Source organism: Rhinolophus sinicus, chromosome 8, assembly GCF_057876585.1.
Source record: "Rhinolophus sinicus isolate RSI-liver-muscle chromosome 8, RSI-T2T, whole genome shotgun sequence".
Classification (NCBI taxonomy): Eukaryota; Metazoa; Chordata; class Mammalia; order Chiroptera; family Rhinolophidae; genus Rhinolophus; species Rhinolophus sinicus.
Genome location: NC_142508.1, coordinates 72,496,775 through 72,521,815, shown reverse-complemented (window position 1 = coordinate 72,521,815; position 25,041 = coordinate 72,496,775). Strand labels below are relative to the sequence as shown.

Genomic DNA, 25,041 nt, shown 5'->3' with positions numbered 1-25,041 from the left:
GGCCCCTGCTCAACACTATCTCGCTGGAGGTGCCAGGGAGTCTGGGGGAGCCCGCGGATGGGTCTGCTCTGTGTCTGGGAATGGCAGGTCCACCCAGGGGCCTGGGGAGGCAGCTCTCAGGGCTGCTGTCAGTGAGGGCTTGGCTCCTGGCTCCTGGGGTCACAGGGGAACACTTTCAGCCTCTTCTGGGGCAAACTTCCTGTTTGGGAGAGAAAACAGAAAGACCCTCGCAGGAAATGGCCTTCTTCCTGCAGTCCCTTTTCTGGGCCTTGGCATGTGGGGAGAAGCCTCATGGCTGTGCGTCCCCCAACCCATCCTTCTCCCTGGGAATCCACAAGGGGACATGGGCCTCTTTGCTATGACAGCAAACCCTACCTCACCAGAATCCTTAGTGTAGGTGTGGCAACAAGGCAAATGTTCAGTGTCCATTTTTATACCCCCTGCTGGGCTCTTGGGCCTGCCTCTCCTCCCCTCTCAGCCCCCAGGACTCATGGCATCCCCGGGGTTCCCAGCACTGTGGTCTCAGGGGTCCTTTAGACTGGGCCACAATAAGAAAGTCCTTGAGTGCTGAAACCCACTCTTGGCAGGGAGCCCCTTTATCAACTGAATTTAACTCCTCTCTGGTGCCAGCCCCTGCTCAGAATCCCAGCCTCTACTTGCACACCTCAGAACACGGGGAACTCACCACCTTCAACATGTTAGCACAATTCTGACAGTGCCTCCTTCAGAAAGCAGGCCCTGGTGCTGAGAATTCATCTAAGGTTCTCATCCAGGGTAAGTGTCTTGAATGCCACCTCGACTTGCAAAGATTCAAAAATGTATGCTACTGTGTTTTTAATAACCTTTCCCACCAGACAGTATAAATCTGCTGGTTATAGAAGGCTTAGAGATTAAGTATAAAAAATAAAACTAAAATTACCTATTATTTCACTACCTAGAACAGGGTTAGGGGAAAGATAAAAGGATTTCTTATTTATGGTGTTTACACCTACCTCTGGGTAAGGTACTTGTTGCCTGAACTTCATCACTGTGGCAGAACCAGCTGGCAAATCCCTCCTCCGCAGGGCATACCTTCAAATATTTCAATAGTAAACCTTTACTGAGCTCCAGATGAACTCATCTAATCCTCAGAATGGCTCCGTGAGACATCTAATTTATAGATGGAGAAACTGAGGCTCAGAGAGGGCAAGTAACTTCCCCAAAGTTGCAGAACCAGTAACGGATAGAGCTGAATCCATCCAGTGCCAGAACTGAAGTCTCTTCTTCTGCAAATCAGGTATGCATCATACTTTCTCCTTCCCCTTACAAAAGCTGGATTCCAAACCAGTCGGCAGCTCAGATGTTCATTTATTCATTCTTTCTCACATTCATTCATTCATTAAGTCACTTGGTATTTTTGAGCTCAGGTTCAGGGCCAGGTGGAGGCTGATGCTGTCCCCCACTCCACTTACCCAGATGTGCCACATTCTCAGGACTCCACCCTTAGAACCTTAATTCTCTTTATTACAAAAGACTAGGTGTCTGCCATTGGACTCTGAACAGCTTCTGTTCAACCCCCAAGGCTCAGAGAGGCAGCCTGGTCAGGGCCCCAACAAGCTCTTCTGACATCCTTCTCCGTCCTGCACGAAGGTCCCCAGACCTCGGAGCGGTTTTGTGTTTATAAAACCAAATAGGTCCAAGGGCCCCGGGCATATATATAAAAATATACATATATATAAGACCTAGGCCATGGCTTTCCTTCTAGGGGCGCTGGCAAGGTGGGACCATCAACACCCTCCCTGGGAAAGGAAGTTGTCCGTGGCAGGGAGCGGGGTTGGTTCCAGAGTGAGCACAGGCAGCTGTATCAGTTTGACTGGCTGGTCAGCCTGGGCAGCCAGGGGTCTGTGGCCAAGGGCCAGCCCTGCCAGCCCCGGGAGCTCTAGGCCACCTGGATCTGCAGGTCCTCGTCCTCATCCAGGTCGCTAGCTCCATCCCCGGCCTCCTCAGTGCCGAAGCGAGCAGTGCGAATCTTCCCGAAGAGGGGCGCATTCTGCTGCTGCCTGCGGAGCCTGTGGGGTGGGGTGGACAGCAGGGTCAGGGCCAGAGTCCAATCAGCTGACAGCAGCAAAACCTTCCCTAGCACGCCCCCACTGCCAGGCACCAGGTGGGCCTTTTATATACACATCATCCTCCCAGAAGCTTCTGACATGTCAGAGGTGCCACTGTGGGGACAGAGCCCCAGAAAGTAGTTTCCAGGCTCTCAGCCTCACATAGACAGGTGCTGGCTCAGGTAGTAAATGGCCATCAACTGTGATTGGGTGGCCATCAGCTGTGGCTAGTTGGCCGTCAGCTGTAACCAGTGAGCCATTGGCCACTAATATAACTGCTGTGGCTACGCTAGCAGAAAGAGAAAATAGGGGCTGGCAAGAAGATGGTGGCTGGGCTGGCAAGCGCAGATTGCAGTTAGGATGGCTGGTTGCGGACAGTGTGCATCCAGCCTCCAGTGAGAGTATAGTGCCGCCAGCGAGAATATACTAGTATGACTTCGCTACTTATGGCTCCGTGGGTGTTCCTTTTTGGCCTCACCATATCCTGCGTTCTTATGTAGGGAGCGGGACCAGAGACCCCGCAGGCCTCCCCGCACGACAGCCACTGTCACTCCCATTTTACTGACAAGAAAACTGAGGCACAAAGCAGCCAAGTAATTTGCCTGAAGTCCCACAGACAGTAGGGAATGGGGCTGGGCCTGAACTGAAGCTGCTGGCTCCAGAGAGGGCGAGAGTGGGCCAGGGGCTTGGAGAGGTGGGTGGCCACTAAAGGTCATGCTGCTGGGATTCGAACCCAAGCCAGGCTCCAAAGACCACCGGGAAAGAGTCTGGAGGACTTGGGGGGGGCGGGTCTGAGTCCCCTACAATCCCCAGTGTCAGTGAGAAAGTGCTACGCCTTACTCCTTCTCCACATTAAAGTTCGTAAAGCCAAAACATGTGAGGCAAACTTGGCCCCTGAGAAGAGCAGTGGAGGAGATGCCCATCCCCCAGCAGAGTGGCCGCCTGGCGGCATCTTACTGGAAGGCATGAATTATTAACACAGCAGGGAGGGGCGCAGGCGGGGGCCTTCATTACTGAGCTGATTTAATGTGCTGTCCCCGGAACATTAGAGCACAGAGTTGGAAAAGAAATGAGGCAGTGGGCCTGGGCAGCCGTGCCCTCCCCGATGGAAGCACTTGAGAGGCTAGGCAGAGCCCGCCTGTCCATTTTGGGAGTTTATGGCTCCCCAAGAATGCAGCCAAGACGCGGGAAAGCCCTAGGGCTAGGCAGCCTTTTATGGGGTGTGACTGGGGGGAGGTGGAGTGGGTAGTGTTGGCCAGACACAGCCTGACTTGGACTCACGCCTGGGCCCCCGCACAACCCTTTATACGCAACAACCCAGGCAGATGGGGAAACTGAGGCTCAGCTGGCCATGTCACACGGCTGTTAGGTCTGGCTCCATAGCCTGCGCTCTTCACAGAAACAGCACACAGCAGCACATAGTATGTGCTTAGTAAATGAGGGCTCAGATGGGCGTGATCTAGCCTGACCACCTACCAGCTGTGCGGCTGTGGAAGGACTTACCTTCTTGTGCCTTAGTTTCCTCATCTGCCAGCCCCCTAGAAAAAAATATGTTTCCCTTCCCTTCTCTCATGGGAGCATCAATCTTGTAGCATAATGTCTGATCCAACTACAGGCCCCGCTACACCCAGGGGCAGTTGTTAATAAAAGCACCAAGAGCAGCTGACAGTTATTATATAATGTGCCAGGTACTTTTATAGACACATATCAGCTCACTTAATTAGCACAACAACCGAAAGGTAAGAACTGTTATCATCCCCATTTTACAGATGAGGAAACTGACACAGAGAGGTTAAGGAAGTGGCCCAAGACCACACAGCTACAAAGCACAGAGCCAGGTTTCCCACCACCCAGGCAGTCTGGCTGCATAGCCTGGGCTCCCTCCATTTCCACGGAACAAGAGGATGCCAATAAGGGCCTGGTCCGAAGCGTAAGCCAGTGCTGTGGTTATGACGTCTCTCAGGTGGGGGGCTTGTGAAATGGGGAGGGGCTTGGACTTGATGTTCTCTGCTATCTCATGACTTTAGGGGGAGTCAGGGAGAGGGTGCGAGTCACAGGATGCTAGGATGGGGAGGGCGGCAGGGGAGAGATGCAGTGCTGTGGTTCCCCCAGAGACTCTGGTCTTCCCTCACTGAGGCTGAGGGGTGGCCTGCCATCAGGGCCTGGGCTCCTCCAGGACCTGTGAGCCGAGCGGGCCTGGGGTCACCTCAACCCAGGGACCCTGGTGGCTGCTAGTTCTTGTCATTGGCTCCCCAGGCCTGTGTCCTACCCGTTGCCCCACCTTGGCCCTGACCTCTTTGGCCACTGTTCCTGCTCTCTGGTCACAGGAGACAATTCCAGGGTCCCAGCTGGTCTCGCTTCCTGCACGCCCCTTCCCTGGTTTCCTGGCCCTGGCCCTTCCTGCCTGGAAGGGACAGGATTCTGGCAGCGTCCCGGCCCTCTTCCTTCTCTGTCTCCCCCTCTGGCCTGGGCTCTCACCCTGCCTGGGCCCTCAGCTGGAAGTCTCTCTGCCCTGTTTCTGTGCCCTGGCCAGGGATCCGTTCCCCGCTGGCACTCTGGTCCCCCCACTCGGGGTGCACCCTGGGCCCACCTGGACTGCAGATGTTCCAGCTGCACTTGCAGGTTCTCGCTCTGCTCTGTCTGCTCGTCCAGCGACCGCTGCAGCTTACGTGCCTGGTTGTGGGCCTCATCCAGCTAGGGGGTGAGAGGGGCCAACAGCTTGGGCTGGGCCAGCCTGGCCTGCCCACCGCCTAAGACCAGCCACTCCCATCATTCCTCCGTGGGAACATCCTTCCCAGAGAGAGTCCCTGTCTCTCCTCTGAGGCTTAGACCAAGGCCCACTTTCTCCAAGGAAGTATCCCTTTGGCTCCTCTCCATCCCTGTTGCCCCTCCCTTCTAAATCTACCCATCCTCCAATGCCTCAAGCTACTGATCCATCCATCCATCCATCCATCCATCCATCCATCCACCCACCCACCCACCCACCCACCCACCTACCCATCTCTATCATTCTGTCCATCTGACCATTCACCCATGGAAATATTCATCTGCTCACGGAGATGCGCGCTACCCACTCACCATTCATTAAGCTATTCAGCCACCCATTCACCCTGTCCGTCCACGTGTCCTTCCACTCTCCCAGACACACCTGTCTTCCATCTAGCCATCCTTCTGTCCTTTCCCTGTCCATTCCTTCTTCCACCCACTGATCCAGTCAGTTGTCTATTCGTCTTTCCACTGCTCAGTCATCCATCTTTCCTTATGTCCATATACTCGTCCCTCATCCACCCACCCAATCACCCATCAGTAACATCTCATCCATCCGTCTATCTTCCCTCCCTTCCTCTCCCATCCACCTGTCCACTCATTCCTTCACCCATCTGTTCATCCACCCAGTTATCCTTCTGTCCTTCCATTTAACCAGCTACACATCTACCCACTCGTCTATCCATTAACCTCGTCAACCATCCATGTACCTTATCTGTCCATTTTTCCACCCACCTTCCTACCCACACACCTATCTACCCTCCATCCATTGCCCGCCCTCCCACCCACTCTACCCTGGGCACCCCCTGAACGTCAGGCGCTGGGGAGAGACCCAGGAGGGCCCTGCAACTCTACTCCCACACCAGCTGAGGCCTGAAGGCTGCCCTTGGGGCCCCACCGGGTGTTCACCTCGTCTTCAGCCTGGGCCAGCTCCTTCTTGAGCTCCTCCACCCGCAGCCGCAGCTTCTTCACCTCGGCCTCATGCTGCTCCACCCGCCGGCTGGCATGTGTCAACTCGGCTACCTTCTCCTGGAACTGTTTCTTCAGCTTGCCGTGCACATGCTTCAGGTCTGCCAGCTCCTGCAGGAGAGCAGGAGTGGGGGGAGGGCTCAGCGTGAGCGGGTACCGTGCCAGGGACTCCCATGGCGTCAGGCAGCTCTAGGGGTGTTGGTGCCCCTTTTCTGCAGAAACTCTCCACCCGCTGTCTGAAGTATCAGCACTAGAGGTTTGGCGGAGCAGCTGGAGGATAGATGTGCCATCTAGTGAGGTGAGAAGGCGTGGGGAGCGATGAGGGGAGAGGACTGGGTGGGTGAAATCAGGGGCTCTATTTTGGAAGTGTAACTTTGAGGTACCTATTGGATATGACATGGAGATATCCAGCAGGGGACTGGAGCTGAGTCAGGGTTCTGGGGAGGGATGAGGCATGGGTGGGGTTTTTGGTGTGTTTAAAGCCCTGGGTCTGGGGATGAGCTAAGCTGAGAGTGGGTGTCTGAACAAAAGGGGTCAGAAGCCAGAGTGGCCTGGAAGAGGATGAGCAGCCAGGAAAGGAGACACCCACACCTGAGCAATGTGATTTCTGAGCCTTAGTTTTCACATCTGTAAAATGGAGCTAGACGCTGCCTAAAAGTCTCTTGAATCCATCCTCTTTGTTCCATCTCCACCAACCTCAGACTTGTCCAGGCCTCCATCACCGCTTGCTGCCCCAGGGAAGAGTGACAACTCCCCACCCTCTGCCACAGGCTTACCTCCCCATCTGCCTTCCACACAGCAGCTAGTGGGGGCTCAGAACTGCAACATGTCCACACCCACCTTACTCTCCGAAGGTGGCCCATAGCTCCTGCCTCACCTCCTACCACATCCCCCTTATTCACTCTCCTCCAGTCACACTAGCCCACTGTTCCTCCAAAGCTCCACGTCCTTCTCACCATGGGATCTTTGTTATTTCCAAATTCTCTCCTTTAATCAGGTTGCCACCAGTTAACGTCCGCTTTTCCTTGAGATCTCGGCTCAAACGTCACTGCCTGAGGGAAGAGTTGCCAGGACCCTGGGTCTAAGCCAGGTCCCTTTGGTATTCCCTCTTCCTGCCGGCAGCCATGGAGCTGGGAATCAGTGTGTGTGTGAGGAAGAGCAATGTCTGCACCCCCGTGAACCATCAGCTCCACGAGGGGAGGCCATGTCGTCCTGTCTGTTCACTGCTGTGTCCCCAGCACCCAGAACAAGGCCTACACATAGTAGGTGCTCAATAAATATTTGTTGGATAAATAAAAGGGCTGTTGAGAGGATTAAGTGATATAACTGACAGAAAGCGTTGGCACCGGGCCTGGCCCACAGTAGGTGGTTCAATAAATGCAGCTACTGTGACTATCACCAGGCCTGGTCCACAGTGCGCAGTCAGGAGATCAGCTTCTAGGGCGATCACCAACTCTGTCCTTAGCTGTTACTCGAGGAGTCCCTGGGGTCCTGGGGGCTGGAGCTGGACAGACAGGAGTAGGTGCTCTGCCCCAGCCTGGGAGGTGGGGCTGCTCCAGCCCTGGCCATGCCACCAACTGCCCCACCTTGTTCTTCTCGAACAGCGCGGCCTGACTGGCCCGCAGGTCGCAGTCCAGTGCGCTTGCTGTCTGTCGCCGCCGCCGGGCCAGTGCCTCCTCCAGGTCCCCGACCTGCGCCCGCAGCTTCTTGTTCTCCCGCTCCAAGCCCAGCTTCTCAGTCTCCAGCCGCTCACGGCGACCCCACTCAGCTGCATTCTCTGCCTGTAGCCGCTCCATCTGCAATAGGACAGGACTGGGTGAGGGCTCCCAGGGGAGGAGGGCATGGAAGGCCTGAGCTGGACGCTCCCCCCACTCCACCTCCTCCTATAGCGATTTTTGGCTTCAGGAAGCAGTTCCAGCTGCAGTGGCTATAATTAACCTGGGCTTATTTGACAGTGTACAGGATGTGAGAGTGCTTCTGATCTCTATGTGGGAGAGAGGCTGCCCCCTGCGGATTGGGGTACCCCCCAGGGTGTGGCTGGTCCCCCCTCAGAGCACAGGCCTGGTTCCTGTCCTCTTTCAAGTGACCAGCTGACGAGGCAGGCGCCGTGGCCCCCAGCCCCAGGCCCTCCCAGGTCTGGCCAACAGCCTCACCTCGCCCCTTAGCTCAGCCATCTTCCTGTCCATGCTGGACCGTGCACCCAGCTCATCCTCCAGGTCTTCAGACATGCGGCCCAGCTCGTCCTGGTGGGCCTCCTTCAGGATGCTGAGCTGCAGGATATAGCCCAGCCTGGTTATGTGAGGACCATGCAGCTACAGTCTCAGAACCAGCTCTGGGGGGTGGGCGCTGGTGCAGGAGGGCTCAGCAAGGGGGTGGTGCCCAAATGGGCCACCGGGTGTCCGGAACTGACCCTGAATCTGACCACTTGTGCCATTTCCAACATCTCTCACCTTCGACCTCATTACTATCTAGCCTCCCAGTGTCCACTCTTGGTCCCCCTTCAACCTATTTCCTACAACAGTAGCCCAGAATGAGCTTTAAAAAAGATAAATGCAATTATGCCCCCATCCTGGCTTCTTGGGGTAAAGACCATCCCTTCCCTATGGTCCTACAAAGACCTGCCCCCTCTCTCCCCTTAGTTCACTGTGCGGCCCTTTCTAGTCCTCAAATATACCAAGTTCCTGTTCACCCCAGGGCCTTTGCACATGTAGCTCCCTCTGCCTGTTATACTCTTTCTGCGGTGTTTTGCAGGATTGATTCTTCTCATTCTCTGAATGCCCTCTCTTCAGGGAGGCCGCTCCTGTTCTCCCCGCCTGGAGCGGGTCCTTCTTCTACTCTGCATCCCACCCCCACTAGAGTGTGAGTTCAGAAGGACAGAGAGCTTGTCTGTCCACCTTTGTATCCCCGTATGGCCTTGGCACAGGGTAGCCCTCGATGTACACGGGCTGAGTGCATCAAGTGGCTCTGAACCCAGCCTGCATTTGAATGCAGGGCTGGCCACATCAGAATTGCCTGGGATGCCTTTACCATAGTGCAGAGTCTCTGCTGACAGCAGGGAAAACTAACAAACTACCGCTCTGCGCAATGACAGGGATGAGCCTTAAATATACAATGCTGAGGGAAGGAAGTCAGATACAAAAGAGAATCTTTATAATTATCTGTGAAACAGCACATTCGTGTTTTATTCACTTTTCTGCAAATGATTATACTTCACAATTTGAAAAGATTAAAAAGACAGCTTCCTGAACTCAGGACCCAAAGATGATAATTCAGGATGGTGAGGATGGGGTCTGGGAATGCATTTTAGGAGATTGCCTAAGACCAGTGTCAGTCCCTTCCAGGGCAGAGTTTTCAGGTTCTGAGGTCTCCCACCTTCTGGAAAAGCAGCCTGTCCAGCCAAGCTTTCTCTGGGTGGCTGTGCCCTCTGGTGGCCATGGGAGCCTGCACAGGAGGCAGTAAAAGCAATCTAGCCTGAGGAATGCTACATCCAGACTCCTCCCCTTTGTCTTGATCTACAAAGCACCCCTTGCGACCTCATCTCTCACTTACTAACTTCCAACCACACTGGCCCGTTTCTGTACACATCAGGCTTGTTCTGGCCTCAGGACTTTGCATCTGTTGTGCCTTCCGCCAAGAACTTTGCCCCCATATCGTCTCAAGGATGGCTTCTTCTAATGCCTTTAGATCTTGCCTCCAACGTCACCTTCTTAGATAGGCTTTTCCTGACCTACCACCCCATTGCTCTTATTCTGTTTTGACTCCTTCATAGCTTATGAATTTATCTCCCTGGTGCCTGTAGGTCTCCCCTGCTTTGCCCCCACAAAAGTGAGCTTACTGCCTGCCCCAACACTCCAAACAACGTGTGGCACATGGCCAGTGCTTGACAATGAATGAATTCCCTCTTTCTTCCATTCCCACTGCTGAAATTCAGCAGCATAATGCTGCTTCCTCCAGAAAGTCCCCCTGGTCTTCAAGACTCACTTGCTTGAGCATCTCCTGCTTGGTCTTGCTTAGCTCCTCATACTTAATCTTCCACTGGCTGAGTTCCCCCTCCAGCTTCTCAATGTTCCTGCTCAGTGCCAGTTTATCCCTGGGGAGGATAGAAAGAAAGGCAGACATGGGGGTGAGCTCATTGGGGCCCACTGCTCAGAGTCCTCCTGTGCAGCCTGCACCTGTAACACCCATGGCCAAAGTCCCTGCATTGACATTCAAGGACCTGGCACCCCATACTGGGGTAGGCACCCTGGTTTTGCATTTCTCCTGGAGCTGTACTCTCCGCACAGCTGCAGATGTTCAGTTCATGGTGTGGGGAGCTGACCAGGCCTCCAGGGCACTGGCCACCCCTGGGCAGGTGCCTCCCTCTCCCTGAACCCCAGGCTCACTTGCCAAATATGACCCTTGTTCCTGTTTCATGTACTGTGGTTCCCTGTAAGGCTTGGTTTGAACATACAGTTCTGCAGTTAGAAAAGTTGGAAAACACTGTCTGGAGACTCTTGGATGGAGGGGTCCCCTCTTGTCATCATCACTGGGTGGGATTCCCATGTTCTCCCATGTCCCCCGCCCTGCCCATGAATGTGGTGCAATGGGTAACAAGCACGGTGCCTGGGCCGGCACAGAGTAGGCGCTCAACCAACAGCTGTATCTATTGTTACACTCCAGCATGCTGCGCTTCTGGCCCCGCCCCACGCTGGTCTCCCTATCTGAGGATCTAACACTTCATGCCTCTAACACGGGGTTCTCAAAGGAGACGATGCCACCCTCTAGGAAGTACGTCAGAAATCTGTGGGGGAGTTTTTGATGATGACAATGACAAGGTCATTTAATAGGTGGGGACCTGCCATACCCAGGCTATCTGCCCATCCAGGAAGTATCCTGCATCCTGGGTAATGTGTGCGTGACCCTGGGGGTGAAAATGACCTGAGCCTAGAACCTCACTCTGATTTACACATAGACGGGAAGTACCTTTTGCACTAACAGAATTTTCCAGGAACGGAATCACTGCATAAATGGAGGGAAGACTACACTTTGCTTTGTTCAGAACTTTACAAAAGGCTGTTCACCTCTCAGGAAATCTTGTCACCACAGTGACACTCATGTATTTGAATTGCTAACCGTGCCCACCGGCACCTGCTGCTTTTCTAGCTGTCCTGGGAGGTGACGGAAATAGCAAAGCTTCAGCACAGGGCCTGACTCGGAGCACTTGCTATGTGAGTAGGTGCTTTCATGGTCATCATCGCGATCATTCCACACACAGGCACCAGGTTCTCACCACCTCATTTTTTCTTCTAGTGGAGCTGTGCCCAAGCTTCCATATCGTAATACGGTTGATCCTTGAACAACACAGGTTAGAACTACACAGGTCCACTTATGGGTGAATTTTTTTCCATAAACACACAGTCGGCCCTCTGTATCCTTGGGTCTCACAGTATTATTGATCTGCGGTTGGGAATCTGGATGCGGAGCGCCAACTACATGCATTCTTCTAGGCCATTTTATATAAGGCACTTCAGCATCCGCGGATTTTGGTGTCTGCTGGGGGTCCTGGAACCAATCCCCCATGGATACCAAGAAAAGACCATAGCTAAATTTTCGGGGAGTCAGAAGTTTTTGACCGCATGAGGATTGATACCCCTAATTCCATGTCACTCAAGGATCAACTGTACATATATTTTATTAGAAATTCCGTTCCTTTCTACTTTATATTTCAGTTAGTACATTAGTTTGATTTTTGTTTGTTTAAGTAGAAATTTATTGTCTCACAGTTCTGGAGGCTCGAAGTCCAAGATCAAGGTGTCCGTGGGGTTGATTCCCTCTGAGGGCTGTGAGTGAGAATCTGTCCCCTGCTCTCCCCTAGCTTCTGGGGGTTTGCTGGCTAGCTTAGGTGTTCCTTGGCTTGTAGAAGCATCAGCCCAATGTCTACCGTCATGTTCACATGGCACTGTGTTGATTTTTTAAAAATTATGTGTAGCTAGGGTACACTAGCTATGTAGTTAATTTATGGACAGAAAAGGGGTTGTTACAAAATATTCGTCATAATCAGGCTTGTGCTCTGATCAAGGTCACTGGTGACCTCCACGTTCTAAATCTACTGTGCTCAGTCCTCTGCTTATTAGCCCAGCTGCTCACTCCCTTCTCCTGAAACAGTTCCTCCTGGTTTCCCTACCCCTCAACGCCCCCTTCTCCTGTCTCCTTTGCTGCTTCCCTCTTCCTCTGATGGCTAAACTTGGTCAGCCCAGGGCTCCATCCTCTGCCCTCCTCTCTATCTGCTGTCACCCTGGCTCATGGCTTTCAATATCATCTATTTGCTGATGACTCTCGCACTTTTACTTCCAGCCCAGACGTGTCTCATTAACTCCAGACTCATTCATGTACCATCAGCATCCCTGCCATCTCACACTCAACACATCCAAAACTGACTTCGCAGCTGTAGCCCCTCAACCTCCCTGTCCACTGTCCCTGCTTTTAGTTTTGCCCATGGCATGCTCTCCCCACCAGAACAAAAGCTCCACGAAGGCAGGGATTCCTGGCCTTATCTGTAACTGTATCCTCACTGCCGAGTACAGTGCCTGACCCAGAGCAGATGCCTAACACATATCATCTGAATCAAAAAATCTTGCATTGGGTCCTTGGGTAGAGCCCCACTGCTCTAAAGTTCTAAGACTCAAGCGCAGATATTTCCATTCCCTTTTAGCGAGTCTCACATCTGTGACACTGATTTTCATTCTGTGATACTGAGGGTGACTGGCCCACCCCCCTGGCCCCTGCCTGCCTCCCAGGACTCACTCTCGCTCCTTGAGCAGCACCTTCTGGGACTCATCCAGCCGCAGTCGTAGGGCCGTCAACTTGGAGGCATCCTCCTCGATGGTGGCTGTGTCCTCCCAGGGCAGCCGGCTGCGCTCCTGGCGGCCCGAGCTGCCCCGTGGGCCCCCGGCCCCCATGCTGCGTGCCTCCCAGCAGCCCTCGGGCTCTTCTGGTCTGCCTTTCAGCAGGTTCTCCACGAGCTCCAGCTCCTGCAGGGACAAAGGCAGAGGCTGGACCAGTGGCTGCTGAGCCTCCTGTGGCTTCTCCCAGGCCCTGGGTCTGGGATCAGCTTGGTAGGTAACCTTGGGCAATTCACAGTCCTTTGGGCTCCCATTTCCTCTTCTGTTGCCTACCCCTCCATCCTAAAAACAAGGGACACAGCCTCCTCTGAGCCTCCCCTTCACTTCCTGGAATCACCCAGAGTCAGCCACCAAGATTCCCTGTGTCTTGGAAGATTTCCCAGGAGAGGTGGTGAGATCCCTGTTGCTGGAAGTGTGTAAGCATATGGTGTGACAGAGATTCCTACAACAGATAAGAATTAGATTCCCTTAAAAGGAATTCCAGCTCTAAGATCCCATTTTTCAGGTGCAAACACTAAGGCACAAGAGGTACGTGACATGGTAAAAGATGCACAGTAAGGTGGCCCCGGTGAGCAAAACCAGCTCCCAGACAGGGAGCAGTGAGGGACTATTAACCCAAGGCCAAGCCCCTTTCTCCCCTTCCCCTCTGCCTCTCCGGCCTGCCTGTCCACCCCCAAGGCCTGCCTTGACCACACCCCAGACACGCATGGCCTCTGTTGCAGCCTACTTCCCCCACAGACTTTCCAGATGAGTCTGGGCCAGCCCCGTCCATGTCTGGCCTGCAGTTTCCCTATGGGGACGTGGACAGTGAGTGGCCCTGAGGACTCCCCGAGGAGTGAGACTCTACTGTCTGGGTGAGGGTCTCAGATGTCACCTTGTCTAAAGCCTGTTTCACAAATGGGGAAAGAGAGAGGGAAGGGACTTGTTCTGGGTCACAGAGAGCCGAAGCGACTGGGTGGAGAGCAAACTCAGACTGTAACCCCAGGGCTTCTGCTGCTGTACCTGCCACCTCGCTGACTGACTGACAACCAGAATGAGGACAGGACAGGAACAGCACCATGAGGCTGGCTGACAGGCGCTGTCATCATCTGTCCCAAAGAACAACAATGAATGCCACCTCTAAACACCAGGCAAGCCTGGGGAACAGGGGGCTTCTGCCACCAGGAGGCAGCAGTGCCTACTGTATGGAGGGGTCTGGGCAGGGGAGGGGATAGGAAGAGAGGGAACTTCGCAGGGGAGAGGGGGGGCAGCCCAGAATCTTAGCTGGGGACAGAGCTGGGAGCATCCTGATCTTGGACTCTGCCCCTCGATGGCTTTCTGGTGACAGGCCTTCCAGTTGAGAGGAGGCTGCCCTCCATACCCACCATTAATGCTCCTGTCATACTAATTATTACTATGGACTTTGGAGTTCACCTGAGTTCAACTCCCAGCAACTCCAGTCACTAGCTGGGAGACATTGGTACTTAACCTTTCTACACCTTAGCGTGTGCCTCAGCGTCCGCCTCAGCGTCCTCCTCCGCAAAGCAAACACCTGGGGTTGCCGTGCGAATGAAGGCGCTAATGCACACGCAGAGCTCAGCACTCTGTAGGCGTCCACTGAATGATGGGTGCTGTTATCACTGCCAATTCCCAAACTCACCAGGCGCTCTCTGCCTCTGGGCTTTTGCACAGGCTGTTTCCATGCCTGGAATGCCTTCCTGCACTTTTCACAGCGAATTCCTCTGCATCCTCCTAGTCTCAGCTTAAGTGGGACCTCTTCCAGGAAAGCTTCTGTGAAGATTCCTCCCAAAGCCTGCATCAGGGACTTCCTCTGGGCTCCTGGTGCCCTGACAGGCCCCGCCCCGCAGCTTTGATGGATGCTTGTTATAAATGTTTATCTCTCCCCCATAATTCAAGTTGAATGAATGAATGGATTCAGCTCTGCTACTAATGGATGGCTTCCAGGGAAGTTCTTAGATTCCGCTCCTGCTCAAAGGGAATGATTCTGAGGTCCTGTCCTGTCCTATTCAGGTGTGGGAGTGGAAGCAGCATCAGAACCAGGGACTCTGCCCTAGGACTCTGCAGAAGGGAGGTGACCTGGGGCATTGTGGGGCACTCCTGGTAGCGAAACTTCCCTGAAGATCAGGCCCTTACCATCCCCTTTCTGAGCCCTGCAGCCCGGCTTTTGCCCAGGTCAATCATACCCCCTCCAGCTTCTGGACCCAAGCGCTAAGGCCCTGCCCAGCAGCCCCGCCTCCTCCACGCACCTGGCTGCCCTGGGGCCTCTCGGACCCGACATCGCGCACCGGCTCCTGCTCTCGCTCCAGCTCGGTCTCGGGTCCATCTGGAGTAGGGTCGACGGCTCCCCGGGCGCCCCGCAGCCGTGCCAGCTCGCGGCCCCGCGCCTCGCACTCGCCCTGCACCTCCTGGCGCTCGCGCCGTGCGCCCGCCAGCTCCTTGGTGAGCGCGTCCAGCCTCTGGCGCAGCTGGCGCACCTCCTCGCGCGCGCGGTTGCGCTCGGCGCGCACCTTGCTCCATTTCTCACGCCAGTTGGCCGTGCAGTCCGACCACCAGCGCATGGTTTTCTCCATCTGCGCCGCCCGCGCGCGCGCCTCTTCCAGCTCCCGCAGCCGCAGCTCCTCGCGGCTCTCCCAGTCCCCGTCCGCCAGAAGTGCGGGCGCCGGCGGCAGAGGCAGCGCGGGAGGCGGCCCTGGTGAGGGCGTGCCGCTGGGCGGCGTGGGCGGCAGGGAGTCCGCCGGCCCCATGCGCTCCGGCGACGGGCTGCCCAGGATGGTTAGGAGGCTGCCCTTGGACAGCTGCGGGGACTCGGCCAGCCGGGGGCTCGGGCCGTGGCTCATGGTGTGAGCCGGTTTGCAGGCCCTGGGTTTGAACTCGCGGCCAGATTCAGGGGCCGCACTGGGTACGTGTGGCCGATGCGACACCACTGTGCATGATGACTGCTGCTCCTCACAGCTCTCCCAGCCAGCCACCTGGTGGGGGGCGCCTCCTCGGACCTGTGGGAGAACACACTGTTATTAGGCTGTGACCGCCATCTGTCCATACCCATAAGACCTGCCCTGGGAAGGGCATAACCATCAGCTGGAACAACAGCATGGGCAAAGGTGGAAGGAGAGAAAATGGTCTGCTCCAGGAGAGCCCCAGTGAGGCTGCGATGTGAGCAAGGGCCTGCAACAGCTTCCTCACTGGCCTCCAGACTCTGCTCTAGTTCCTTCATTGTTCAGCAGCGGCAGCTGATCTGCAACCTTGATCTGCTATCCTTGACCTTCAGTTCCCATGTCACACACTGAATGGCTTGGACTGCCCCTTCATCTCCACCCTGAACACAGTATGCTTCCATGCTGGCCCTGCGGCCAGGAACCCCCTCCCTGCCTCTTCCTACACTGGAAGACTTCTCACCCTAAAAACGTATCGCCTCCTTCTGGAAGTCCTCCCAGACCATCTCAGCCAGGTGGTCAGCCCTCGCCCTGTCTCCATCACTACACTAACCAACCTTGCTGTACGATTTATGATTCCGTGAGTCCTGTCTGCTCCCCATCCTCACCCCAGGTTGCGAGTCTCTGAGGGCAGAGACTGGCTTCTGGCCACTGTCGTAGTCTTACCACATGATGACAATGACAATGACATTTGTGGAGGGCTGACTACAGGCCAGGTACCATGCCTTATGTGAACTATCTCATTTATTCGTCTCAACGGACTCGAAGGAAATGACTGACATTTATCGAAGAGGACAGAGGCCAGTAAGATTAAGGACCAGAGCTGACCCAGGTACAGTACCTAGAAGCCCAAATGCAAACACTGGGGAGGGTTTGATGAATACACTGGTGGTATGATGGAAATAAACCAGTGTCTATTCAGTGGTGGGTGTGGTGAGGTGTCCCTCCATGCCCACCACCGGGCTCTGCTATTTATGGACCACATTCCCTTTAATATAAATGAGACCTATACCCCTCTCTGGGCCTAACATGTCGCCTCTCCCTCCAGCTGGCCTCAGTCTGACCACCAGGAGCAGCCGCTCGGGACATCTCAACCCGCCTTCCCCACTCAGCGGAGCCTGTCCCACGGATCCTCACACCAGCTCCTAAGGCCCTGCCCTGATCCCCATCCCTCCCTTTTCTGAGTGATGGACTAGTGCACTGTCTCAACACTGGCTGTTCCCAACAATGCCTGGCCAATTTTTTGTGTCTCCTCTTCACCCTCTTCCGCTTTCCAACACCTTCACTCTCGGCCGGTGATCTAATGTCAGAGTTGGCAGTGAAAAGAGAAGCCGTCAGTTTGGCCCGCCCTCCCTGCCCTGCCCCAAACCCCAAGGGCCCCTCTTCTCTGGGCCTAGGACAGAGGGGCTCTTCCTCCTTGGGTCAAAGGTCCTCCCTCCAGCTTCTCCCACTCCTGCCAATGATGCCTCATTCCTGCTGAAGTCTCTCCTGGTACTTTCCTCTTGCCTCCCTCCCTCCTCTCCGTCCTCCCTTTCCAGGGCCATCCAGAGTGCTCCACATTCGCTGTCTCCATCCGGCCCACCTCCCTCGCCCTCTCTCATCAGGCCATGGCAGGCTGGTTTCCAGCCCCACTGTCCTCCCCATAGGGCATGTCTCAGCCCTTGCTGGAGCTGAGGAGCTGTCTAGCTCTAGGCACCGTCTGTCCCTCCACTTTCTCCACTTTCACTCCATCATTCTCGTCTCGGAGTTCTCTGGGTTTCCTTCTACTCTCTGCCTGCTCCCCATCAGCCTCCCTGTGAGCAACCTGGGCTCATCCCTCGAATGCTGGTGCCATCCAGTCCCAGGCCCCCTTCTCCTCTCTTGCCGCCCCCACCTGAGCCGTCTCACCATGTCCTCAGTTACCCAGAATCTTTCTCTCCAGCCCAGGCTGCCCTCCGGAACCCCCAGCACCTCCACCAAGATGTCCCTCAGACAACTCAGACTCAGCCTGGTCAAAATGGAGCTCACCGCCTCCATTCCCCCCACAACCAGCTCCTCCTTCTGGATGCCCCTTCTAGGAAAAGAGCACTTCCTCACTCTTCACAATGTGGGGGACATTCTGGAATCTGCTTTCTCCCTGCCCCACTCCCCATCTGTTACCTCGAGTCCTGTCAGTCTGTCTGCCACACATCACGTGGATCTATCCATCTCCTTCCTACTCAGCCACTAACCTGTCAAGGCCACCACCTCCTCCTCCCACCTGGGCGACTGCAGCCACCGCCTAACCTGCCCCTCTCCCCCCACCACTCTTGTCTTTTTCAAATCCATTAACAGCAGCAACCAAAGTTGAGTTTTTAAAAATGAAAACCTGATCATGCCCACGGCCACACACTTTGTCGTTACCAATAGCTGTGGCCCCTGTCTAGTGTCAATTCCAAGCTCACTCCCTCTAGGAATCCAACTCCCAAAATTCTTCAATCCCCAAATGGGCTGCAGCCCACCAATCCCACTACTGTCCGCACTGCCCTCCCTGTCCCCTTGCCCAGCTCACATTCCATGGTCCTAATCTCACCCTCACAAACACCCTCGGGGACCCCAGCCCCCTCTCCGGGAAATACCAACCCTAGTCACCTCTACTGCTCTGCCTGCTCTTGTCTTCGCCTGGACAACCAGCCATCGCAGGTCTTACACCACAGAGTGGACCAGTGTCAGTTTCAATTCATGACCATGAGGTCCTGGTTCCTCAGTGCTGCTCAGCGATCCTACCACATTTTTCTAGTCTTTTTGCTGTCTGTTTACTCACCAGGCATCAGCTCTAAGCCCATCTGTCACTAACCTCATATAAGCCACTGTCCCTTTCTGGGCTTCAGTTCTCCACCTGCGGGGGGGGGGGGGGGTAAGGGAGATGAGTGCTTCTTTGTCAAGGGGTCCTTGAGATTCACCGGGACATTTGATTTAAATGCAGTCCCTGCACTCTACTCCTACCCCCGAGAGGCAAGTTCAGTAGGTGTGGGGCTGGGAATTGTATTTGAATAGTCCAAGTTTGGGACATTTGGGTATTTGGTGATGCCGTGTCATCACCCGCAGTTCCAATACATACAAACATGTATGTTTCAACCCCAATAACACCTGCATAAAGTTACATCCAGACACAGCCATATAAATCTAGGTTCCAGGTCCCAGTATCCCACTGACTCCCTAAGGGATCCCTGGCAGGCTGAGTGCCCTCTCTGTGACTTGGTCTCTCTACTTGTGCAGTGACGTAGCTGGCCTTGATCCCATGTGCATTCATAGACATCTGTGCACACCTAGGCACATCTGCTGACACACACACACACACCATCCTGTACATATAAACACGACTCAGAGACACCGGCAGACATATGCATACTCAGAGATGGACCCATATGCACACACAACTATACCAACGCACAGAGAGATGCTCACCTGTACGTACAGCGTCCCAGACACACCTGAAGACATACACACGCCAACACACAGATGGATACACACAGAGACATGCAAAGATACTCATCGCTAAGACAAGCAGATGCACACACTCATACATACACACAAATACGCATACGGACACTCACCCCTCTTCCCATTTTCCTGGCCCAGCTCCACAAGAAGCTCTTGGAAAAGAAAAACAATGTGAGAGCCTGTGGGGGAGGGGAAAGAGGCAGGAAATCGGAGTGCCAGCCGCAGTGGCCTGGGCCGTGCTAGGAATGGGGGCTGGTGAGGAGGGCCTGGGTCCTGTCTACTGGGCCCTTCCTGCAGTCCCTAAACAGACACAGTGGCAGGGAGGGGGCCACTGCCACATCCTCTCTGCCTCTGGGAGCTGCCAGTCCTGGCATGGGCTCTAAAGGGAGGGGGTGGCCTGCTCCTTCCAGGAATCCCAAGCCTGTCAGCCTGTGGCGCAGGGGAAGGGCGGGCGCCACCCAGGCCCCTAATGGCTTCCAGGCGCCCACACTAAAGGCAGTGGTGGGCTCCAGACTCAGTTCCTGTCCCCCTTCTCATCAGCCCAGCCTGGCTCTATCTGGGGGCTGGGGGAAGAAGGAGAGCAGCGGGGCAGATGGGCTCTGAACAGCCCTCCTGCTTATCCTGCTGCAGGCCCAGGGTTCCCTGGATGGTGTGTATACACACTTGTGGGAAGATGTGGGAGTGGGGGTCCCAAGGTTGGTTTTCTGGAAAAGCCCATCCCCCAGCACACGAGGAACCCTGCACAGCCAGGTAGACTCAGCCATACCCTGCCAAGCAACCTAGCCTCCCCTCATCCCCACCTCACCCCCCTCCCATAACAGCCTGGGGGACACTCACACACAGCCCTGGTAACATACACTCACCAAGAGTTACATGCAACACAGAGGCCCGGCTCGCAGTTAAGAGAGACAGGCTCCAGCTACCCTGCCCTGCTGGCCCCTTACACACCAGCCTCAGTGTCTTCTTCCCATCAGGTTTGCTTATATATGGGCAGGGTGGCCTCCTGATTCCCCCAGGGTGTGTCATTGTCCCCCAAGGAGCAGGTTCAGGAGGGACCAGCCACCACAGGCCCCAGGGAGCCTTCCTCACCTCACCCTCCCCTCTCCTGCCTCCCAACCAGACAGGTCTATTCCTGCTCTAACTCTCGGGGTTTCTGCTCAGGCTGTCGCCCCCCTCGGAATGTCTCCCCTCCCCCATTCTGAAACCCCCACCCATCCTTCAAGCTCAGTTCCACTACCTTCAGGAAATGCCTGGATCTCCCCAGCCCCAATCCCTACCCAGGGAGCACAGCCCTACAACCTTCCACAGCCAGGTCTGGCCAGCTGCCCTCTCTTCTTGCTGCACAGGCTTTTGCCCACCCAGATGGGATATTTGTGCCACCCAGAACTTCTAGGACAGGCTCTGCATAGAGGATTTGCTTAAAGTTGGCTGGTGGGGTGGAGAGCAGAGGCTGAAGTATGACTCCCTTAGTTGGGCAGCAGGGCTGAGTGGGACTTGGAGCTGCTGAACCCCAGCCCACAGCCATCTCACTGCTCCAGGCAACTTCTGGCCACTCTAGGACAGAAACAAGAGTGTTTGATATGATACTTGCCTCAGGCTAGGCCCTCATCAGCCTTGTCCACAGAAAGTGACCAGTGATTCCTGCTGCTTGTGAACCTGTCTCTACCTTCTTTCTCCATCAGCAAACTCCTACACATCCTTCAAGACCCACCTTCAGTTTCCCCTCCTCTGGGAAGCCTTCCCTGGCCTCATAGAGAGTTTGTTAGTGCTGCCAAAGCTCTGGCACCTCCCTGTTCTTCAGTAATGGCCACACCATGAAGTCCACAAGGGCATTTTGGTCTTGCTGTCAGCATGGGGCCAGCATACAGCAAATGCTGCTTTAATGTTTCCCAGGCTGACAGATAAAAGATGGACAGTTAGAGGAGTCTCCTTGTATCCAGGGAAGGTTGAGCTATCCTAAGGATCAGGAGTTACTTTGTGGCTAGGCTCTGAGACAGGTAGGTTTCTGAGCCTGTCTGTGGCCAAGGTCAGAGTCAGAGGTCATCTCATGGCTGGGTCAGGGGTCAGGCCACTTACCTGAGGAAGCCTAACTGGCCCATAGGGGGACAACTTTGTGTTTTGTCCTTAGCATATTTAGATGACTTTTAATACCCAATAAGAGCAGTGAGCAATGCTGAGTGAGGCCTGGCTGGGGGCCAGCTGAGGAGATTGGGGGTGTGCCCGGTGGCCCAACTCTCCTCTAGCTCAGAAATCTCCTATGTCCTCCCAGAACCTTTCAGGTGGGGCTCTGGGGCTGGCCCATGGCCACAGGCCTGGCTGCGGGCAGGGAGCAGAGCCCAGCGGGAAACCACAGAGGGAGGATAGCCTGATTGGATAAGTGCAGGGTCCAAGGCTGGTCAGCCCACAAACTGCAGGCACCTGTCTCTCTGACCTGCTGCCAGGGCTCCAGGAGAGGCCTGAGAGGGAGGCAAGATGGGCCTGCAGGCTGGACCTAAGCCCTGGGGTAGGAACCCCTGGCCTGTCCCAGGTACTCCCAACCTCAGCCGGAGGAGCCACAAAGATAGCCTGGATCACTGATTAGAACGCCTTTCTTTACAAATGGTCCAACTGAGGCCTACAGGAGCAGCTCCTTGCCCACATCTACATGGAAGACTAGCAGCAAAGTGTGTGGGGGGTGGGGAGGGGGCGGGTGCTGGAGTGCTAGGGTTGGATGCTTCCCCTCCTGGGTCATGTCTACCTCAGGGGCACCTACACAATGGGGGCCTCAGGCATCAGGCTAAGTGGTCAAACATAGATGCATGCCATCTATGGGAGAGGGTGGGAGCCCTTCTTTGGGGCAGACCCCAGCCCCAGGCCTCTCAGCAACTCCTTGAACTATTCACTCTTTTAGAGCAGACACCCCACTAGTCCCAGCTCTGTCACTGATAACCTCTGTGATATGTGCAAGTCCCTGCCCTCTCCCAGCCTGTTTCCTTACCTGTACAGTGGGGGAGAGACACTAAAAAGAGATTCCTAAAAGCTCTGTCCAACAAGTGGGCAGGCCTGGTTCTAACCTGAATCAATGCAACCCCACAGCCATGGACAACCTCCACGTAAGACAGAAACTGAAGCCTCGGGTGGGGAGCAGGCTTGCTAGGTATCACCCATTGGCACCATCAGAACGGTGGGACAACTGAGGCCCACTTCTTTCTCGTCGCACTGAGTCGTGGCTCCACCTGCCCCACTCCTTCCAGAAATTCACTTTCGGCCCTCCCACGGCCTGAGTCGCCTTAGTCCCCACTTTCTCAGCCCCTCCCCAGCCGCCCAGGTCCAACGATCTAACCCGCACCCCGTCTTGGAGGGCGGAGGGTGGCGGGGACTCCCGACCCCGCGCGGCGCGGTCCCGCCTACCTTACCGCGCGGTCCCCATTGGCAGCCTCGCGTGCCTGGGGTAGTGACTCCGCGCTCCGATTGGCCCGGGCGGCCCGTCCATCCTGCATTCGCCATGGTGACCACGTTGGGTCCCCCGGGAGAGTTCCAAATTCCGCCCCCGCCCGCCGCCCCCCTCCCGTCCGGCCCCGGCCGGCGGCATTCCGGAGGCGGCCCTGTACCCCCTCCCCACCCCCCGCAGCACCACTACAGCCGAGACCCCGGGGCGCAGTAGGTGGGGGAGCCCGGGGAGGAGGCTACGAAGTTCTGCTCTGAGTTTGGGGGCTGCTGCGGACGCGGGAGCACCCGCTGCTCCCCTCTCCAGCAAGTCCCCATGTTAACGCCTTCCCTGCTGCGGAAGGTTCGCGGCCTGGAGGGAGTTCCCGGGACGATGTAGCTTTCCGCCCCCTGCACTACCGCCCCCGCTCACCTCGAACGGGGACCAGAGGGCTCCAGACGTCCGACCCGCAGCGGCTGGGCGGAGCGGGCACGGGGCTGGCTGCGACGGCCGCCGGGAGGGCCCAGGGAGGGCCGGGGAGTCTCCTCCTCCCTCCCGGGGGGAGGGGAGGGAGAAGAGACGGCGGGGGCGGTGAGGCCCCTGGCAAGCTGCGGCCGGGCTGTGACCCGGCCTGCCGGGATGCTGCGGTGGAAGCACCCGCCTACCTTTGGGACCAGGGGAGCAGGCCGGGACGGCGGGCTCAGCTACAGGGCCGGCGGGACCCGGACAGAAGCCCCACCCCCGCAGGGGGCCGAGGGTGGGGGGACGGAAGGTAGGGGCTGGGGGCCCCGCTGGGCTCTGCTTTCCTGCTTCAGGTTTCTCGAGCGTCAATGACTGACTAGGCGCCCCGCTGGAGAAGTGGGAACGGCCTGTCCCGGGCTTAGCACGTGGAGCGTACTTATCGAGTGTTCACTTTTGTCAACTGCTTTCTGCCTAGTGCTAGGTCTGCCACGAGTGGACGTGGAGCAGCAAGTCTCTGTGCTTCACCTGTTCTCACTTTCCCGTTTCTACAATAAAAGGGTTGGCCAAAATAACCTAATGGGTGTCGAGAAAAGTGGTGGGCACTTGGCCCGCGCGGGGCGGAGACTTTTTCCGATGTGCAATGGTGCTTCCTGCCCCTGGCAGGGCCGGAGCCCATGGCCAGGCGGGATGGTCCCAGGGCAATTATATTAAGGCGCCCTTGCTTGCACACAGACGCTTTGGGCTTTACAACACCTATTGGGAATAGGATGTTTGCGGTTTGGGCGGGAGGGAGCGGGGCAGACTGGGGGGGGGGGGCTCTCCTCACCACATCCTGTACCCTGGAAGGTCAATAGAGGTGAATCCATCTAGAAAGAGAAATTCACAGAGGTAGTGGGGGGAACCTAGCCAGACTGGGACTTGACTTCAAAAAAGAAACTAACAATGAAAATAAATTAGTTTTAAACCATGATTAACAACATTTAGATTATAATTGCAACCATGCTCGCATTAGAATGATCGAAGAATCAACTCTGGGATGAGGGTGATTTTTGCAAAGCTATTTGAGGGTTTCAAACCCAAGGGTCACCGAATCCTTTGATGGTCAAACAGTCTTCTCTGGAAGGTCTCTGTCATTTCTCTTGCAGAAGTTCTCTTCCTCTGTGGTTAGCTACTGCTCCATTTTTATGGCATTACTTCCATCAACTTCATGAAATCCCACACTTTTTGCAAGATCTGCAGTTTCACTTGCTTTGTATTTGCACGGTGAAACATTGATAGCTTCTAACAATCAGCTAGAGAGAGGCTTTGGTGGGGATACGTTGTGTTTGAGAGGGACCTTATCTGTAAATATTGAAGGGCATGGTCTGTCTTCCTGTGCACCTTGGACCTGGGAGATTCAGCTATGGACGACTCAGAGGACAGGGATGTTCCCATTTTAATGCTGAGGAAGTGTTCAGGGAGGTAGTTGGCTCACACATACCCAAAGTCCCACAGCCACTAAGGACAGCCATGGACCAAGAGCCCAGAGTTCCTTCCTAGAGTTTCCAGAGGTGGCTTAGGGATGCAGGAAGTGGAGGAGGCTGAGTTGATGGCAGAACCTAAGCACCAATTATAACATCATCACAGTTGGGCCCTCTCTCAACTGTGAAGCAAAACTACTGTCCTAGGGGTGTCTCTTGCAGGGGTGGGGTCGGGGGAGCCACCTACTCTTGGAACTAGATGGCTTTTGACAGTAGGCTTGGCAGTTCACTTGAATGAATAGTTTTACACCTACCCTGTGAGCTGGGTGTTGTTAACACGATCTCATAGGAGGATCAAAAGTCAGGTGGCAGGCCCAGGGTCATACAGCTGGGAGGGCTCAGAGCCCAGATCTGACTCTTCCAATTTTACCCTTGTCACTCCTATTCCTAAAACCACACCTCCAGTCAGCCCTCTGGATGCAGTGCCAATCTGGTGTCAGTCTCCCAGTGGCCCCCAAGGGATTTCTCTCCCCATCTCAGCACAGCAGGGGTTTTTGACTGAGGCTTGTGTCAGTATTTCCCACACTTCAGCATTTCTCGGTCCTGTATCTCTGT

General features: G+C 55.4%; 1 protein-coding gene across 2 annotated transcripts; it reads right to left on the bottom strand.

The window, feature by feature from the left end:
• Nucleotides 1-1,329: 1,329 nt before the first annotated feature.
• Nucleotides 1,330-23,721, bottom strand: CCDC102A (coiled-coil domain containing 102A). 2 transcript variants are annotated; one of them, XM_019754413.3, is made up of 9 exons: nucleotides 22,937-23,721; nucleotides 14,950-15,696; nucleotides 12,606-12,832; nucleotides 9,804-9,912; nucleotides 7,976-8,092; nucleotides 7,409-7,618; nucleotides 5,763-5,933; nucleotides 4,678-4,781; nucleotides 1,330-2,048 (listed from the first exon to the last, which is right to left on the bottom strand). In XM_019754413.3, the coding sequence occupies exons 2-9, from the start codon at nucleotides 15,538-15,540 to the stop codon at nucleotides 1,919-1,921; spliced, it is 1,659 nt and encodes a 552-aa protein (XP_019609972.1). In that variant the 5' UTR covers nucleotides 15,541-15,696; nucleotides 22,937-23,721; the 3' UTR covers nucleotides 1,330-1,918. The 2 variants fall into 2 exon arrangements, with proteins under 2 accessions (XP_019609972.1, XP_019609981.2); XM_019754422.3 differs by lacking the exon at nucleotides 22,937-23,721 and adding an exon at nucleotides 22,489-22,606.
• Nucleotides 23,722-25,041: the final 1,320 nt, after the last annotated feature.

What these genes read in the sequence shown, in the direction of transcription:
- CCDC102A (XM_019754422.3), bottom strand. Translation starts at nt 22,584, where the DNA reads ATGGCGAATGCAGGATGGACGGGCCGCCCGGGCCAATCGGAGCGCGGA. An exon ending in AGAGGCCCCAGGGCAGCCAG is followed by an intron (nt 12,833 to 14,949) that starts GTGCGTGGAGGA and finishes TTGTCCCTGCAG; the next exon opens with GAGCTGGAGCTCGTGGAGAA. An exon ending in TGGCCCAGGCTGAAGACGAG is followed by an intron (nt 4,782 to 5,762) that starts GTGAACACCCGG and finishes CTCACCCCCTAG; the next exon opens with CTGGATGAGGCCCACAACCA.